At 34.0% G+C, this 21,010-nt stretch overlaps 1 protein-coding gene across 2 annotated transcripts in view; it reads left to right on the top strand.

The window, feature by feature from the left end:
* KCNH7 (potassium voltage-gated channel subfamily H member 7) overlaps positions 1-21,010 on the top strand; it is a 474,127-nt gene that overhangs the window by 411,154 nt on the left and 41,963 nt on the right. For both annotated transcript variants that reach the window (XM_035007888.1, XM_035007889.1), the window contains exons 8-9: positions 5,637-6,036; positions 16,667-16,866. In XM_035007888.1, the coding sequence (XP_034863779.1) occupies positions 5,637-6,036; positions 16,667-16,866 (600 nt within the window). The remainder of the gene's footprint in view (positions 1-5,636; positions 6,037-16,666; positions 16,867-21,010) is intronic.

Below are 21,010 nucleotides of genomic sequence, written 5' to 3' on the forward strand. Positions count from 1 at the left end.
ATATGGGTACTTTTTTAAAATTTGAAATTAGATGATATGCTTCAGCCACCCAGAAATCTGAATAATTTGAATTGCCAAGGGAAGAGTCATTTTACATTTAAAAAGTTCTGACAAAATACATTAAAAATAAAAGTTTTAAATAAGTATTCTTTCTTTACCTTGGCATTCAGGCAAAAAGAGTTTACAGTATCATTCAATCACAGTTAAAGGAGTTCAGGTCTGAAATGATATAGGTACTGATAAGGCAGAGCCAGGGCTTCTTAGAATTCATTATGTCTCCTTTGCTACAGTTTATGAACAGAACCAACAAAACAAAGTGCCTTGCTTCAATCTACTGCCAAGTAGCTCACCTCTTTCTCCATATTCTTTATTATTATGATGTGTTTGTAATTCATAATCACACATAAGTCTTGGGAGCTCTTACGCTTTTTTAGTCTACCAAAAGTAATAATAAACAGACAATATTTTTTCTAATACCGGTACCAAGTTAAGAAATAACATCTAAGAAAATTTTTACCTCTACTATTTTTTACATTATTGCAATAGGTTAAAAGATAGTTTTATTTCTGGGCGCCTGGGTGGCTCAGTTGTTAAACGTCTGCCTTTGGTTCAGGTCATGATCCTAGGGTCCTGGGATCAAGCCCTGCGTCCGGCTCCCTGCTCGGCGGGAAGCCTGCTTCTCCTCTCCCACTCCCCCTGCCTGTGTTCCCTCTCTCGCTGTGTCTCTCTCTGTCAAATAAATAAATAAAATCTTTAAAAAAAAAAAAAAGATAGTTTTATTTCTATTTTCAAAAATTGGAAAAAAACCCACAAAAATAGATTTACATAATATGTCTATTACATGAAATTAGATACACTGTGAGAGAAACGTGTATCCTGAAAACATTCTACTTAGCCAAGTTTTGATGTTAACACAACTAAGGTAGTTGTTGGTCCCATTTTTTATTTGCACATAATACAGAGAGAGTACATTGAACTAAACAATGGGGACTAATAGTCTCCAACAAATCAGCAAGAGGAGATTGTTCATTCTTTAGGCTACTCTCTCTGAGATTTTGGTGCAATCGTTTTTCTCTTTGTGTAACATGGGCAAAACACTTTAAATCTTTAAAGAGATATTTAAAGAAGAAGAAAAGAGGTATTGCAATCTTAAGTGTCATCTACAAGATACGCGGATCTTGTAGGCAACAGTAGCTAAGGATGAATGCCCAGGTGTGTTAGCAGCATCTTGACAACACTAAAAATAAGATCAAGTCATTTGTTACATTGTCAAACAACATATGTAGTTATGCTCGGGTATATGTTACGGAATCACAAAAGAATGGCTTTGACTGTTGAAATCAATTTTCACTCAACCTTATGAAGCAACTGAAAGGTAAAACAACTGTTTAGTAATTTCTTCCCCTTTTCTGTCCCTCTGCCTTTCTTTCCTTCCCTCCCTCTCCCTTCCCCTTTTCCTCTCTTTCTCTCCTTCCCTCTCTACAACTGCAATTATTTTGTAGGAATAATGTCAATTGGGTTGAGACTTCATCATGTGCTATATTTCTTAAACATTTTTTTACAGAAAAGATGTTACTTATGTGTTATTATATAAATTATATTCATTTATCTGCTTAGAGAACTTACTATCACCTAGGTTTTACATCTTTTTGATATAATGCTAGAAGAAACAACCAGTGTTTTTTTGAAGGGAGGGAAAAAGGAGGGAGGTGGCTTACACAGCAGATTGATTCTTTTTTCTTTTTTTCATAACATCATTTTTGTTTTACTATCTTGGCTGCCAGAAGAGTCGTTAGTACTTATTATCAAAATATGTTATTAAAACATCTCATTTGTCTTGAAGCATTTCACTTCATTAACCAAATACCCTAGAGAATTTTATTATATTTCATTTATTTTGAGGTTCAGAGAGAAATTTTCTTTCAAAGATAAAAAGTTTTGAACAATAATCTTCAAATACTTCCGATTTCTCAACACAAGTAAATAGGTAACAGAGCAAGGAGAAAAAATAAACACACAAACTGAAGCTGTGAAGCGTAGAAAGAGACACACTGAACTAGGGCTATTCCTGTTACTGAAATCCAAGCAGCCAGTGCATCTAGATGAGGCTCTTATCTTTAAAATTCCTGCCATTTCCTGAGGAGGCCAAAAGGCCAGTGTTGAAAAGCCTTCAGGTGGAATTCTAGCTATCAAAGTAGTGCATTTGGAAAATGTGTTAAGTTCTATCAATCCATTTCACAATATAATGTGCCTGCTTACTGATGGAAACTAAAGCACATGGGATATTTAAGTAACACAAAAAGCTAGTATTTACAGGGCATTATCTACAACCCTGTGAGGAGGCATTATTATACCCATTTACAGATGAAAATTTTGAAGTTTAGAAATTAAATAAACAGGGCGCCTGGGTGGCTCAGTTGGTTGAGCGACTGCCTTCGGCTCAGGTCATGATCCTGGAGTCCCTGGATCGAGTCCCGCATCGGGCTCCCTGCTCGGCAGGGAGCCTGCTTCTCCCTCTAACCCTCCCCCCTCTCATGTACTCTCTCTCTCACTCTCTCAAATAAAGAAATAAATCTTAAAAAAAAAAAAAAGAAGTTAAATAAACAACTTGTCCAAGATGACAGACTGGTATGGATGCAGAATTCATACATCCATTTGTTTGTTCCAAAGTCCTAACATATAACTGATCAGCTAAGACAGACATATGAAAACATGCTCAACAACACTCATCAGCAGGGAAATACAAATCAAAACTACAATAAGGTACCACCTCACACCTGTCAAAATGGCTAAAATCAACAACACAGGAAACAAAAGATGTTGACAAGGATGCATTGGTGGGAATGCAAACTGGTGCAGCCACTCTGGAAAACAGTATGGAGGTTCCTCAAAAAGTTAAAAATAGAACTATCCTACAACCCAGCAATTTTAATACTAGATACTTACCCAAAGGACACAAAAATACTGATTTGAAAGGGCACATGCACCGAGATGTTTATAGCAGCACTATCAACAATAGCCAAATTTTGGAAAGAGGCCAAACATCCATCAATTGATGAATGGATAAAGAAGAAGTGGTATATATATACAGTGGAATATTACTCAGTCATCAATAAGAGTGAAATCTTGCCATTTGCAACAGTATGGGTGGAGCTAGAGTGTATTATGCTAAGCAAAATAAGTCAAAGACAAATACCACTTGATTTCACTCATCTGTGGAATTTAAGAAGCAAAATAGATGAACATAGGGAAAGGAAGTAAAAAGAAAGAGAGAGAGAGGGAGGCAAACCATAAGAGACTATTAACTATAGAGAAAAAGCTGAGGGTTTCTGGAGGGGAAGTGGGTGGGGGATGGGCTCAATGGGTGATGGGGATTAAGGAGGGCATTTGTTGTGATGAGCACTGGGTGTTATATGTAAGTGATAAATCACTAAATTCTACTCCTGAAACCAATATTACACTATATGTTAACTAACTAGAATTTAAATAAAAACTTGAAACAAAAAAGAAGAACCAACTAAATTTAAAAAAAAAAATAGCTCATCAGTTAAAATGTTGATAATTCAAATGATGGAAAGTTGACTTTTCTTCCAGAGAACTACCTTATACTAACTTAAACTCTCCATTTATTCATTGAGAAGAGATACACTCTTTACATTTGTGAAGAAAAAAAAATACTATTTTCTTTATTCCACCTTAAAAATTTGTAACTCAACATTGGAAACAAGGAAGACCTACTTCTCCACACATCCCATAATGAGTAAAGACCAGAGTCCAAATGTGATATGCACATCCTAACTGCATAATCTCCTCTCACCTCTAGAAGCTTACAATACAAACTGAAAAGAATTCAGAGGAGACCGAAGGATCTCCCCTTCTCCTAGTAACCACTCTGGCACAAGAAAAAGAAGAAAGAAAGAGAGAGAGAGAGAAAGAAAGAAAGAAAGAAAGAAAGAAAGAAAGAAAGAAAGAAAGAAAGAAAGAAAGAAAGAAAGAAAGAAAGAAAGAAGGAAGGAAGGAAGGAAGGAAGGAAGGAAGGAAGGAAAGAAAGAACGAAAGAAGGAAAGAAAGAAAGAAAGAAAGAAAGAAAGAAAGAAAGAAAGAAAGAAAGAAAGAAAGGAAGAAAGAAAGAAGAAAGAAAAGAAAAGAAAGGAAGGAAGGAAGAAAGAAAGAAACTACAACACTTATTATAGAATATTAATGAAACTATTTTTCTTAATATTTAGTGCTTTTTTCCCATCAAGTCAATATGAATAGATAGAGGGCGATAACTATGACATGTGCTATTTTTTAATTAAAATATAAGTGTTCTTTTTTTTTTTTAAGATTTTATTTATTTATTTGAGAGAGAGAGAATGAGAGACAGAGAGCATGAGAGGGAGGAGGGTCAGAGGGAGAAGCAGACTCCCTGCCAAGCAGGGAGCCCAATGCGGAACTCGATCCCGGGACTCCAGGATCATGACCTGAGCCGAAGGCAGTCACTTAACCAACTGAGCCACCCAGGTGCCCTAAAATATAAGTGTTCTTAATACAGTTGGATATACTCTGCAAAATAAACACCAACAATGAACACATAAAATGACTCAATAATTGATTGGTAAACACCATGTAACTATGGAATAATTACATGCCCTGTGAATTATATAGTACTTATAGCTGACATTATTTAGGAACCCTGAGAAATGAACTTGTAATTTGTACTTATCAGATTTCAAATCCAAACAATCAGTTAAGTATCCTGTTATTATATAGAAGTGTCCTATCATTAGATACCTGGTCAGTAATAATCATGCAATTAGTTACACATATCACACCCCAAAGAAAAATACATCATATCATTGGGACATCAAGAAACAATTCATCAACTTAGCACATTTAGAAAGGAAAGATGAATTTAAATATAGTGCATAAGGCATGCATACAATCATCTGATAAGTCTCCCAATGACCTGCTTGCCTGGCTCTTCTCAGTATGCGGGTCTCTCTCAACTCTAACGTCAGCTCCTCAGCAAGATCTTCTTTGATCTTTCCTTATAAAGTCACCCCCCCCAACACCCTTTATCATACCACTCTGTTTTATTATCAGTATCACACTTTTCACTCTGAAATGAGCTTATTGTTTGTTTCTTTAAAAAAATATCTATCTCTCCCTAAAAGACAGTGACACTTAAGATTACAATAACTCCTCATTAGAAAAGGCATTTTGTTTAGTAAGTAAATGTCTCTTTCTGTTACAAAAGTGATCATGTCTGCCTGCTCAACACTATAATCCCAGTGTGTAGCACTTGCTAGGCACACAACACACAGCAATGTTTATTGGTGAATAATTGATTTACTGAGTATTTATCATCTTCAAGGCACTTGGTTAGAACATAAAACTAGACAGATGGAGTCTCTGTCCCATGAGTCTTGCATGTCAAGATAGTGAATTAATGTACCACAGACTTTCCAAGTATTTTCCAAAGCAGATGTAAAATTAAAAAAAAAAAAAAAACTAACCTTAATACTTAATTCAAATATGCATTTATCCTCAATGCTACCATATTGTTTTAACCTCTTTCTACCTACTTCGCTTCACAGGAACATACACGGAATTGTTTGCCAACTGTTTCTGACCATACACATTTATTTCCACAGACAACAACATTGATTGGTCTTTTGAAGACAGCTCGACTCCTTCGTCTTGTGCGAGTTGCCCGAAAACTTGATCGATATTCAGAATATGGCGCTGCCGTTCTAATGCTCTTAATGTGCATATTTGCCCTGATAGCTCACTGGCTGGCTTGCATTTGGTACGCAATTGGGAATGTAGAAAGGCCCTACCTGACAGACAAAATTGGATGGTTGGATTCCTTAGGACAACAAATTGGGAAACGATACAATGACAGTGATTCAAGTTCTGGACCATCCATTAAAGACAAATACGTCACAGCACTTTATTTTACCTTCAGCAGTTTAACCAGTGTAGGATTCGGAAATGTGTCTCCTAACACCAATTCGGAGAAAATCTTTTCAATCTGTGTCATGTTGATTGGCTGTAAGTAGCTTTCTCTTTTGTTATCTATTAGGATAAAATATCATAAAACTGATATCTATAGACAATTCCAAATAAGGCAAAGAAAAAATTATAGAAAACTGTAAAGATAATGGAATTACATATATGGGTATTATATTCTATGAAACCTGATTCTCTCTGTGAAAGGGAGATACCAAAGGACTTTCAGCACCTCAGAAAACCACAAACATAAAACTGGAGTGACATGGATCTTGTGATTCTGGAATTGAGACTTGTAGTTCACTTCTGCTGCTGTAAAAACATTGGTAGTTGTTATTTTCTATTTTAAGCTGAGGCCAGATTAGAATGGGAAAGATTAGTTTACATTACTAGATAGATATATATATGTTTCTAAAAAGAAAAAATGTATTTGTATATAAAATATATAGAATAGAAATACATATTTTATATATCTGTATTTATAGATAGATATATACACAAATAAATATATATATATGTATTTTTCACCACTTATTGACTAAAAATTCCTTTCCCTATGATATTATGCTAAAACTTAAGTGATTGCTCTTTACCTTGTAATGGGGTGATGACATTAACATCATTAAGAGGTATGTTTTTGGAATAAGAAACAAAAAAATTTTGCATTAAACTAAAGATGTTTTAATATTTTTAAAAATCATACTGTGGAGTCACTAAAGATAACTGCTGTGACACCAAGCAGCAATTGACAAATCCATAATGGATTTTTAAAGCTTAAAAAAGGGCATCATCCCTAGATGGTGTACAGATCTGAAAATAGATCCAGAGTTTATTTTAAACAGCATATTGACTAATGAAGTGTACTTAGATAAGTTTTATTTATGAAATTTAAATCAATTCACCTGGTTTATTGTTCATTATATTTAAAATATATTTTTCATATATAAGTTTTAGTATTATTATTTTAGTAAGATTTGTATAGGCAAATAGCATTATATTGAAATAACTTTTAAGATATTGTACAGATTCAGGCTAAGTCTGGGCTATAAACACTGAAGTAGCCTTGCACCCAGAAAGAAATGGAAAAGGGACCTACTAGGAAACAGAAAAATTCATTCCAGAGAGATTGAATCTCTCAGAACAAACACAGTCCCAACCACTCTGTGATTATAACTGCTAGTAAATACCTTATAGTGATTATCAATTTTAGTGAAATAGGTAGCAAATTAAGAAAATTTTTAAAAGTTTGTTCCGAATTAAACACCTGTGTAGAAATATATATACTTTATATATATATATACATATATATATATATACACACTTTTAATAAATAAAACAGAACCTGCATCTTGAAACTTAGAAATTGCTAGAAAGAATTCTCTAACCTGCTAACCACTTAGGAATTCCCATCACTTATAAGGATAATGTTAAATACATAGTACTGTTTATCATATGAATTATTTTAAATTAAGGAAAACTCAGTTCTTTATTTGGGTCTATACCCAATCTCTAATCCCTAAATCAGGATAATTGGCAGTCTTTTCTCCTTCCTTCTTTCTTTCTTCCTATTTTCCTTCTTTCCTTCCTTCTTAAACATAGCACAAGGCTATTTCTATTGATTCTTTAAGGATACTTGTTTTCTGCAGGTATTTTTCATCTTTTAGAAAAAGAGAAAACACTCTAGTTAACTGAGTAGAGTAAGATAGAACCACATTCCACATAATAGACTTTATTGAATAATGGACTTGGTTCTACAAACCTTAATCAAAAGGGAATTATGTAGAGCTCAGTGTCACACAGGAAAAAAATTATAAGGATTCCTGGAGAGTTCTTTTTTTTTTTAAGATTTTATTTATTTACTTTGACAGAGAGACACACAGCGAGAGAGGGAACACAAGCAGGGGGAGTGGGAGAGGGAGAAGCAGGCTTCCTGCCGAGCAGGGAGCCCGATGTGGGACTCCATCCCAGGACCCTGGGATCATGACCTGAGCTGAAGGCAGACACTTAACGACTGAGCCACCCAGGCACCCCTTCCTGGAGAGTTCTATCATCACCTGTTATGCTACAAATAAAGAAAAAAGTCAAATTAAGACTCAAAACTTAATAAGAATGCTCCAAAATGTGCTTAGCCATTTCATGTATATCGATGCATCTACACATGATATTTCCATTCAGATCAACTGTGTTAGAAAATGATTTGGTTGTGGGGGCGCCTGGGTGGCTCAGTCGTTAAGCGTCTGCCTTCGGCTCAGGTCATGATCCTGGGGTCCCGGGATCGAGTCCCACATCGGGCTCCCTGCTCGGCGGGAAGCCTGCTTCTCCCTCTCCCACTCCCCTGTTTGTGTTCCCTCTCTCACTGTGTCTCTGTCAAATAAATAAAATCTTAAAAAAAAAAAATGATTTGGTTGTCTTTGTTTAGTTATATTTCTACACTAAATGTATACTCCTTAGATCTGTGGGTGGCCTGATTTAAGCCTAAAATAAAACACAGTATCTAAAAATATAATGTAAAATATTGTATATGTACTAATACTAGTTATAGTTTATATAGTCTAGTTATCAGGTTAAACTCTCTCATCATCCCGAAGCTTCTTTAAAACCAATCTTCATTCTAAAAGAAATATTTGACACCAAGTTGTAAAAAACAAAGGGACCTATCATCTCTCTTACAACAATACAATTCTAGGAAACTAAAAAATAAACGTTAAAAGGTATCATCTAACTAAATGCAAACAACTCAAATGTCTGTAGATACATTTTAAAAGCTGCTGTTTGCAAAGACAGTTACCAGTTGTACTGCTGACTGTGTACGGAGAACAGTGACCAGAGAATTCATTTTAAAAGTATACACAGTTCGGGCGCCTGGGTGGCTCAGTTGGTTAAGCGACTGCCTTCGGCTCAGGTCATGATCCTGGAGTCCCTGGATCGAGTCCCACATTGGGCTCCTTGCTCGGCGGGGAGTCTGCTTCTCCCTCTGACCCTCCTCCCTCTCATGCTCTCTGTCTCTCATTCTCTCTCTCTCAAATAAATAAATAAAATCTTTAAAAAAAAAAAAAGTATACACAGTTCAAGACAAAAAATAAAGGAAAATTTAAGCAGCTATTAAATAAGTGTGAATATATGCTCATATATTCATATCTGTGTGTTATACAAGTTTATATTTTTGTTCAAAGATTATAATATACACATTTAATTTTAAAAATACATTATCCAGTAAATGAAGGTAAATGTATTCCATCTCTTACCTTCTTGACAAACATCTTGGGAGAATTTCTTGTTTTATAGCATGTAAAAAAAAGTTACTGGATTTCTGCTTTTAGCCATAATGGAATAACTGAAAATTTACCATATTCCCACAAAATTTTTGAAAATAACAGAAAACTGAACAGAAGGCACTTGTTTTCAGACATTGGAAAACAGATAGTAGGGAATTTTGATCCCTGAAGAAGGAAAGCAAACAAGATGGGCCCCATGATATCTTCAGCCTTCTGCCTGGAGTCACTTTCTGGACCACATGGGAAGGAGAAGCAACGAAAGCAGACACCAGTGGTCCCATTGAGTTAAGAAAACAAGATCAGAGGTCATGGTGGCTTTAAGTGCTAAAATCTGCAAGACAGACAACCAGAGAAGAGGCAGCTATGGTAGAGAAAAGCTCCAGAAATATGCAGAGGTATCTCCTTGGATCTACTGATTAATACTAAGTCACAAATGCATAAGGGAAAACTCAAGGCCTGTCAAATAAATACCAGAAATACCATAAATTGAACAATTTCCAGAGATCACACATGTATTAAAAATATTCAAGTCCCTGTCAGTAGAGTGAAAAGCCCTCATTGGATATCAAAGGTATTCATTAAAAATTTCAGAAAAATGGTGCCATAGTACTAGGGTTAGTCTATCCCTAGCAAAGCTTAAAAAGTAAGCCTCAAAAGGAACAGGCTGATCTACAAATATTTTAACTGTGTGCAAGAACAATATCGAAGATTTATATCTAGCAGTGAACATGTTAAATTTACAATGTCCATCATCCATTAAAAATTTAAGAGATATGTTAAGAAACAAGAAAATGTAACCAATAATGAAGCAAAAAAAATTTTAACACAGAATCAATAAAGAAGATGTAACATATACATACAATGGAATATTATTCAGCCATAAAAAGAAAAAAAAAGAATGAAATCTTGCCATTTGTGACAACATAGATGGACCTTGAGGGCATTATGTGCTAAGTGAAGTAAGTCAGAAAAAGACAAATGCCCTATAATCTTACTTATATGTAAAATCTAAACAAAACAAAACAAAACAAAACACAAACAAATAAAAATAACCAAGCTCATAGATCCAGAGAACAAATGGGTGGTTACCAGAGGCTGGGGGTGAGGGGTAGGTAAAATAGGTGAAGGAATCAAAGATACAAATTTCCAGTTATTAAATAAATAAATAAATAAATAAATAGGGATGTAATGTACAGTATGGTGATTATAGTTAATAATACTGTATTGTATATTTGAAAGTTGCTAAAAGTAAATTTTTTAATCTTAAAAGTCCACATCAAAAGAAAAAAATTCTGTGACTATGTATAGTGATGGATATTAACTAGACTTATTGTGATGATCATTTCTGACTGTATACAAATATCAAATCACTATGTTGTACTTCTGAAACTAATATAACATTGTATGTCAATTATATCTTAATAAAGCAAACAAAAGCCCAGAACCAGAATTGACAGAAATAATGAAACTAGCAGACAATACCAAGCACTTTAACAAATGTGTATGTGGACTCCCAGAAAATTGGGAAGGGAACCAGAAAAAAAAAATTTTTTAATGGCTGAAATTTTTCCAAAATTGATAAAAGCTATAAACCACAGATCCAAGAAGTTTAGTGAATCCTAAACAGGTTAAACACACACGCACACACACACACACAAACACAAAAGCACACCATACTCAAATTACTGAAAACTAATGATAAAGAGAAAAAGTCTTAAAGTTACCAGAGAGGGGAGAAATAGGACACATCATGTACAGAGGAAAAATATCTGGTTGAGAACATATTTCTTATTAGAAACAATGCAAACCAGAAGACAATGTAATAAAATCTTTAAAGTGCTGAAATAAAAACAAAATCTGTCAACACAGAAATATTGGTTCAATTAATCTATTCTTCAAAAGTGACAGACAAACAAAACCTGACATAACTCATCATAAGCAGAGTATAAGAAATAATAAAGTTTTTCAGGTGAAAAAAATGTTATTAAGATGAAAATTTGAATCCAGAAAAACAAATGAAGAACACTAAAAATGGTTAATATGTAGATATGTTTAAAAGATTTTTTTTTCTCATTTTTAAATATCTTCAAAAAATAGTTTTTAAAGCAAAAATCAGGAGAATGAATTTTAGGTTTTATATCATATGTAGAATTAAAAATGTGACATTAATAGTATAAAAATGGGAAGGGGGAATGGAAGTATATTGTTACAAGATTCCTACATTATCCATGAAGAGATATTGTATTATTTAAGGTACAGAGTGATACGTTAAAAATGCATACTGTAGGGGCGCCTGGGTGGCTCAGTTGGTTAAGCGACTGCCTTCGGCTCAGGTCATGATCCTGGAGTCCCGGAATCGAGTCCCGCATCGGGCTCCTGCTCAGCGGGGAGTCTGCTTCTCCCTCTGACCCCCCCCCCCTTGTGCTCACTCTCATTCTCTCTCTCAAATAAATAAATAAAATCTTTAAAAAAAAATGCAAACTGTAATTCCTACAGCACAGCTAACAAGCCAATAGGGAAGATGAAATTAAATAATCAAATTAATAAAATCAAAAGGTAGGAAATAAGAGAAATGGGAACCCAGAGAAAACAAATAGCAAAATGGTAGATTTAAACACAGACACATTTATAATTTCATTAAATGTAAGTGAGCTAAATTCTCATTGAACTGCAGAAATTGTCAGACTGTTTTGAAAAAAGTTTCAACCATACTTTGTCTAAAGAAAACACTTAAAATATAAAGAGACAGGTAAAAAAAATGGAAAACGATGTACATACAATCACTAATTATGAGAAAATGTAAGGAGCAGTATTGATTTCAAAGAAGACTTGAGGACAAGGACTATTACCAGAGACAAAGTAGACACCACAGTCTTAAGTGTATAGACACCCAATTACAGAGCAATTACATTAACCAAAGACTGACCAAACCTAAATGAGAAATAGACAAATTCGCAAGACAAATCTACAGTTACAGTTAGCAATTAACACTCCTCCCTCTGTTTCATAGAATAAGCAGACAGAAAATCAGTAGAGATAAAAGACTTGAATGATACTATCAGTTAACTTGACATACTGGCAATTATAGAATACCAGCAGGATACACATTCTTTTTTAGTGTATGTGGGACATTCACCAAAGATAGACCATATGCTGGACTACAGATCAAATCTTCAAGACAGGTAATATCCTTTTTTTTTTTTTACAATTTTATTTATTGATTTGACAGAGACAGAGAGAGTACAAGCAGAAGGAGAGGGAGAAGCAGGCTCCCCACTGAGCAGGGAACCTAATGCAGGGCTTGATCCCCGGACTCTGGGATCATGACCTGAGCTGAAGGCAGACACTTAACCAACTGAGCCACCCATGTGCCCCAACACAGGTCATATTCTGAACCAAAAAGAAATCTCAACAAACTTAAAATTATTGAATCATACAGAGTATATCTCTGACCATAAGAGAAACCAGAAATTGGCAAGAGAGAAAGAAAAGAAAGAAAAGAAATGAAAAGGAAAGAAAAGAAAAAGTGATAGACATAGATATTTGGAAAGAAAGTAGGTAACACACCTCCAAATAACCTACGGTTCAAAGAAAAAATCACATGGAAAATTAGAAAATATTTTAAATGAATGAAAATGAAAATAAAATGTATCAAAATGTGTGAGACAGCTAAAAACATGCTCAGAGATAAACGTGTAGCTTTAAGTGTTTTTATCTAAAAAGAAAGGTCTAAAATCAAAGATCTAAGCTTCTATTTTAAGACAAGCAAACTAAACATATAAATAGAAGAAATAGAGATAAGAGCAAAAGTTAATAAAATATAAATCATACAAACATTAGAGAAAATTAATAGGAGTATATTCTGGCTCTTTAAAAGAGCCAGTCTTCCAGTTAGACTGATGAGACAAAAGACATAAGTTACCAATGTCTTACATGAAAGGAGAGATATTACTACCCATTATAAAGATATTAAAAGAATAATAAAATAACATTACAAATTATTATAATAAGTATGACAATTTAGATGTGATAGAAAAGTTCTTTGAATGATACAAATTACCAAAAGTGAAACAAAAAATCCTGAGCCATACAATAGAAATTGATAAATTGGATTTCATCAAAATTAGTAACTTTAACTTTTCAAAGGACACTGTTAAGAAAAGGAACAAGCAAGTAATAGACTAGAAGAAAATATTCTCAATACTTAGATCTAAAAAAAAAAAGACTTGTATCCAGAATATATAATTTCTTACAATTCTACAATAAAAGACAACTCGATTTTAAAAATGAGCAAAAGATTTAAATAGACATTTCAAGATATATGAATGGCCAATAAGTACAGGAAAAAATGTCATTAGTCATCAGGAAATGCAAATGAAAACTCAAGTTAGATATTACACGCCCACTACAAGGTTAAAATCAAAGACTGGTAATACCAGCTGTTGAGTCAGGAACAATTGACATTACTATAATTGCTGGAGGGAGTATAAATTGACACAAGTTTGAGAAACAGTCTAGCAGTTTCTTATAAAGTTATACATACCACACATTTCCAGTCCTAGATGTTTAAAGGGAAATGGAAATATGTGCCCACACAAAGACTTGTACACAGATGTTCATGGCAGTTTTATTCATAATAGCCAAAACCTAGAAACAGTGGGATTTCTGTCAACAGAAGAGATAAGCTGGTAGAGCCATGCAATGCAAACCAGAGTGAAAAAAAAAAAGAACAAATTATTGATACATACAACAGAATTAATTTCAAAGACATTGAACAAAAGAAGTCAGACACAAATTAATATATACATTATGATTCCATTTATATGAAAACCTAGGGAATGCAAACTAATCTGTAATGACATACATTGGAGCTCAGTGATTGTGTAGGTTCTAAAGTGAGTGTGTAGGCAGCCAACAAACACAAGGGAATCTTTTGGGGTGATAGAAGTGTTCCATATCTTGATTGTGTTTGTAGCAGTGTATACGTTTGTCAAAATTAATTGAGCTGTACAAGACAGATTTATTTTATTATTTGTAATTACATGCTTAAAACATCTAATTTTCTAAGTTAAAACTTTTTAAAAGTTTGTGTAATAGGTAGAAAACAAGTGTATTTGTTCTGTAGGCACATTTCAGCTAATGCCTAATGACCAACTAAATTCATTAGTTCGGTTAGCATATCAGATTTTGGGGGTGGTGTGCTAAAAGAAGTTTTAGGATATACCTGCTTTATTTCTATAATATCTAAACCTAAAACAAACCATTTGATGAAATTAGAACTCCCTATTGAGGAAAGGTCCCTATTGAGTTGAGGAGAGAAATATCCTTATATAGTCTGCCATCTTGCTTTTGACTCATATTTTATGCCAATTGATGGGCATTAAGTAAGTGATATATAAAGAATATGATTATGTTGTGCTGCTCTCTTGCTTACAGCTTTTAGCTCCAGTTGCTCCTAAAAAATTAGAAAAAATAATTCATGCATTCATTATAATTTAAAAAACCATCACATAGAATTAGCTAAGAGAAATACATGTTATTCATGTATTCAACTATATGCTTATAATCTAGACTTTGCCATCTTGTCAACAAGTAGAAATGCCTGTTTATGATCCAAACTAATGTTTTGTTTCATTTTTATGGCAGTATGGAGATAAAACCACAATATGGAAATGAAACAAAATAAATAATTACTCTCCTCCAAGTAATTATGTGGTTTAGGTAAAATAACTGGCATTGATTATGTGCCCTCTGATTAAATCAAGTTAACTTAATCTGTACTAACTAAACTACTTCCTGAAAAAATGATAGATACTTTGGAGATATAACAGCATGCATAAATATTTCCAACACTACAATTAGGATGAGTAAAATACATTTTTCACATGAATTTCCTTGAATCACAAGAATTAGTTTCAGGCAAGTATTGCTAACTCTCTTCTTAATCAACTTTTCATTTACTCAGATTAGGCTCAAGTCTTTTTTCTGTGGAAGATCCAACCAAAACAGCTTATCTATCTTACTGAGAATTATTGTCTTTCACACATCCCAATTCAGGCTCACTACAGATCTCCCCAACTCTCATCCCCTTAAATAGATAAAAACAAGAGACCACTCCTTTCTCTGTGATTCTCTTACTTGGGATATATATGGTAAACAAGGACCATACTAACCAAGAGACAAAGATAAGATGGAAAAGAAAGCAAATGACCAGGAAGATAAGTTGTTTTAAAATGCTTAACCTGAATCTGGCCAAAATCTACTTCAAAAATGATTAAGTGGTTTATAGAAGTAACAGTTTGTAAAAAGTGTGTTTCCGGGGGGGGGGGGGGGGGGGGCTGGATTTGTTGGTTGAATTCAGTTGAATCAAATACTTTAAGCTGTTCATTTTTTACCACCTGCTCGGGATAGAGCAGTTCCAGTGTCTTAAACATTCGCTACCTTCTCTCTACAGTTTGGACACATGCCCAAAGATCAAAATACAGACCATTTATCATGATTTGACTTTCTGTACAGAATATAGCACTTTTTTAGAATTACTAAAAACTGAATACAAATATAAAAGGAAAGAGAAGATACTCAAAAAACTTATGTTAAGTCATAAAGATTAGGCCAGAAACCACTTAAAAGGGTACGCAACCTAAGTACTGAAATGTATAGCAAGGATTGTTATAGCAGTTTCTTTCTTCTCACAGATGAAAGAAAAATGTGTATCCTGTTTTTTTTCTACAAAAATAAAATTCTATCCTCATATTCTAAGCCAGGGGTATCTATTTTTCATCTAGAAATACTGTAGAAATACTGTAAAAATGAATTCTAATAGATTAAAAAATTGTATACAAATAAATACTCTAAGGAAATGATGAGTTCCTTAGAACAATCTATCATTCTTTAGCAAAACCAAAGTATTCAAAATAATCTTAAGATTTATAATAGATTTTTAATATTAATAGGTTAGGTTTGAGGCTGAGAGGCAGAGATGTCACAATTTAAAAATTTAAAAATTAACCTTTTAACTCCAGTTCCAGAAAACATATCTGTGGTAACCCTATGACATACATCCTTATTATATTACAAAGAAAATGTTTATTCTAGAGGCATTTTTATCTCTAATCAATACTCCAGATCATAGGCTGATAGTTGATAGTGTAAACAATCTGAGTTTATATTTTAATTTAGAATCCATGGTGAATTAGGAGATTATCCTCTCCAGATTTGTTATCAAAATTATAAAATTTACAGCAATATTGGCTTATTTTTTTTTCCCTGTGGGCCAGTGGTAAATCCTTACAACTGGATTGAGATAATAAAAACATCTACATACTTGAGATTCTCACAAGATGTAATAAAGCCAAAGTGCAGTCTTCCCCCATAACTTTGTTTTTTATCCAATCCAGCACTAATGTATGCAAGCATTTTTGGGAATGTATCTGCAATTATCCAAAGACTATACTCGGGAACTGCCAGGTACCACATGCAGATGCTTCGAGTAAAAGAGTTCATCCGCTTTCACCAAATTCCCAACCCTCTGAGGCAACGGCTTGAAGAATATTTCCAGCACGCGTGGACATACACCAATGGCATTGACATGAACATGGTATGTATTCCTTTTTCCAAAATGGAAGTACCTCAGGCATAATAGCTACAGTCCAATGGGAAAACCAGTCTCACCAGCTTTGAACCCCTTGCTTTTGTTTTCCTCTCGGATGTTTATTTTCTCCCCTGGAGATAGTCTCTCATTCTCAATTCATGGCATTGCATGGTGCTATATCTAGTTATATTGTGTGGCAAAGGCATTATAACATGATGCAAACTGATATAACTGTGTGTAGTAAATTCCCACTTCAGTTAGAGAGAATATTGCTAACATAGGATTTGGGCTTTCACCACATGTCCTAGCTGCCAGCACCCCAAAAAATAGTTGGACCCATGTGCATTAAGATTTGACAAGTAAACAGTAACAACCACTATGATATCCCCAAACAGAAATCCAAAGTTAACATTCCTTAAAAAAAAAAAAAATAGAAAAACAGGACACTGAGGATTTGTAGGAGAGGTTAGGGAGCTTAAGCATGCTGTAAACATTTTATCATAGGAAGTTTCATGTTTCTGTTAAGGACAAATTTTTTTATATTTACAACAATTAACTATGTGCCCTTTTACTGTACCTGGTTTAATGCATCTTTCCTTTCAAAGGGGAAATATGGAATTCTTCATAACTTTTAAGCAAATTCAACATCAACAGTCACTTTTCATAATTCTTCCCACCTCTATCAATTCTTTAAAAATCAACCTAATTAATAACATGACCATGGTCTAAAGAGCACTTTTTATTATTAGGTGAATGGCACACATTCTTTTGACCTGTTTGGCTATAGAGACTGATTCCTAAAGATAAATTATGTGACACATCCAAATTCTGTGGCATATCACAGACCTATTAAGAAAGATTAAAAATATGATGCTCTCCCATCTATCAACTCCACCGGGCAAAGACCCTGTTTCCAAGCATTCTTCAGAAAATAAAACTACTCACATTTAATGACATGAACAGCATAATACAATTTTTGCATAAGTGAGCCAATCCAATTTAGATTGACATTTTTATATTTGACCAGTAATATTTTAATAAAAAAGCAAAGGTTCAAAATTAGAAGTCAAAGGACAGAAGGCATTGCAAATATTGCCCAATTTGAAAGCCATATAAGGATAAGTTTATCAAAGCTGTGTGTAATTTATTGGACTGAGAAGTAAGGACATGCCATTATAAAAATTTTAATTTGAAAAGCACATTTCATATAAAAGCATAACTGAATTCCATGTGTTATTTCTAATTATCCCAAAGTTATTGTGTGAAAATTCATTTGATAAATCGCTATCACTAAGGTAACACTTTAATCTCGTAAGAAAGCACCGACAAATGGATCATTTTATGCATTTCCATCTGTATTATTGTTGAACAAAGATATCAGCATTCAGAAACTATTAGGGATTCTCTAATGCTGGGTTGGCTGAAGCAGTGTCAAGAATTTTTAATCAAAATACGTGTCACTCAATTTTGATTATTTCAATAACAGTAATTAACAATTATTTATTGTACATCCCCTCTCCATATAACCAGTTTTGTGACCATTTTTGTGATAAAGTCTATTTTTTGACAACTATTTACCTTTCATTGTTTGACTCTATTACCTATGAATATGGTTTATATACCACTTGCCTATTTACAATGTACTTATGAAAGATTTATCTCTTTCCTGTCTGCTTCACACCTTAACACATGGAATCACAACACCCACCGGTAAGAACAGGAGGTATTTATATCCAATTTAATTCTCGTGTAAATTGTGGAGAACACCCTTGTTATCTGTCAGGTTTAGAGCTTGTTAAGTGATTTCCAATGTTAGTTCTGATCTTTATTGCATGATGTAGCAGAGGAAATACAAAGCAAGGAACTGGGGAAGATAAACTGGAAGAGGCCAAGTACAGAATAGAAATCCTTAACTTTAACAACAACTTGACCTCTAGTAATATTTATATACAGTCTCCCCCTCCCAACAAAAAGGCACTTATCTACGCCTTCCTCCAATCTGGTCAAGGTTATGGGTATACGGTTTGCATTAGATAATTGTCATAAAGAAAATGTCATTCTCTTTCATCATCCTCTATTTTCATGATGTAGGTGCTTTTCTTTCCTCCCATCTGCATGCCTGTATTACATGATCCTGGAGTGTGTGAGCTCTAAACCATGTGCCACTGAGTCTTGCATGTGGTTTTGAGAGCTTGACTTTGCACGAACTTCTTGTTTGTACACAGTGTCTCCATTTCTCATCTTGTGACTACAAAGTGAGTAAAAAATCAAAGTGCAAGATAACTGAAAACTCAGCAAATGGAAGATGCTTGTTTATTAAGCACAACGTATGTAACAAAGTTAGAGAAAAGCAACTGTACTCTTAGACTATTGAGAGATTTAAAAAAAAGAAGAAATCAAAGTGGATTTTTTTACCTCCAAAACCACATTGTTATAATCCCTGTGTCTTATTAATTTATTGTTAACTAAATAATAATTTAGTAATAATTTAAAGTGATTTAAATTTATGTATTGTGATACATAAAAGTACATCAAACTGTTGTATTTTACATCAGCATTTCATATTATTTTGTTTAAGTATAACCTTAAATATAATTTCTCATGAAACATTTCAGGTCATTTTTTTTGCTGTTCAACCATATCAAAATTAGGTACAAGTTTTCCAATCACACTGTATTAATTGACTCAAAATTATTTTTCATAACCCCAAACACTTGATTCCTTGATAGATTTCAAAACATAGAAAAGAATCTACCTAAAATGTGCAGCCATATTTCTTATTCCCTGGATCTTTTGCTTTTTTTGAAATAGCCATTGCCAGAATGGTCCAGAACCAAAAACATTCAGGGGACCTTTATGGGCTCCCTTTCAATGGAACGAAATGGTTCAGAATACAAAAGGAAAAGGGTCAGGAGAATGAAGTTAGAGAAAGGAAAGTGTTCTTTTGTGTCTGATGTCAGGCTTAAGAATAGTGAAAATTATCTAAAAAATATTTATAAGTCAATTCTGGTAACCTGTTCCCTTCTTCTCCTCCAAATTTGCCTAGTTAGGGGAAGAGGAGATACTTTCTCAGATTAAGACTGAAGGTATCTCAAGAAATGTCCTCCAATCAAAGCTGTCTTCTGACCCAGTCTGAAACTTTCTGACATTTTCCAACATTGATTTTAGTTACAACATGGGCAAGAACTGAAAATCATCTTCCATGTCAGTGTAGAGGCAAGTTTCTTCATATCACATACAACAGCCTGGCTTGAATGAAGAAGAATCCCAATAACCATGCTCTATACATCGTTTTGGATGGAGAGAGATAAATCATTCATGACAGAAACTACTTCAGAATTTAAAAATACATTGACATGGAAGAAAAAATTTTATGAACACTTAATGAAGAATTTTATTTCTTACTTTAAAAATGTCCCACCATTAATGCCTAATAATATAAAACAAATTAGGAATAGGAATTCAGAAGACCTAAACACTAGCTCTTCAATTTGCCACTAATCTTGGACAAGTCACTTAACCTCTCTGCAATTTCATTACACTTGTCATTGTCAAATGTGTTTAAAGCACCAGAACTCAAATATGCTAAATGTATAGAACAATTACTATGGGAGTTTTTCCGCTTGAGGATGGAGATTCTAACCTATCTGCTGCCTCTTTTGCTTTCTGATCAGGCATCTAGTTTTCTTTGATGATGAATTGTTGATGGCAGAGAACAGAAGGGGATCATTTCCAGTGAAAACTAAAACAGGAATAGAGGATCATATGTGGGGAAGCACAAGAAAGAGTTAAGGCAGGTAGTCCAGAAACAACTTTGTTTAATTTATTTTAGGAAGAAAAGGAAAAGTGACTTTTTTTTTATCCTGAGGCATTAGTGGAGAAAATTTTGAAAAGCAGACATAGAAAGGAGTTGGAATAAGAACATAGGAAGAGGGATGAATGCTCCAGCAGGGTAGATATACAAGTTTTCCTTAAAGACAGGCAGGAATGAAAAGAGAGAGGGTAAAGGCACTGGCTTTGAGGAGTAAAGGAGAAAACTCAATGGACTAACACTACATGGTCCAGTCTCCTTGGTTAAGCAGATAGTAGATTGAGTCCTCAGCAGGGAGAAGGTATAAAATAAGAGAAGAGTTAAAGAGGGGGAGAATTT

This window comes from Mirounga leonina, unplaced genomic scaffold (genome assembly GCF_011800145.1).
Source record: "Mirounga leonina isolate KUSES-001 unplaced genomic scaffold, KU_Mleo_1.0 Mir_151, whole genome shotgun sequence".
Lineage (NCBI taxonomy): Eukaryota > Metazoa > Chordata > Mammalia > Carnivora > Phocidae > Mirounga > Mirounga leonina.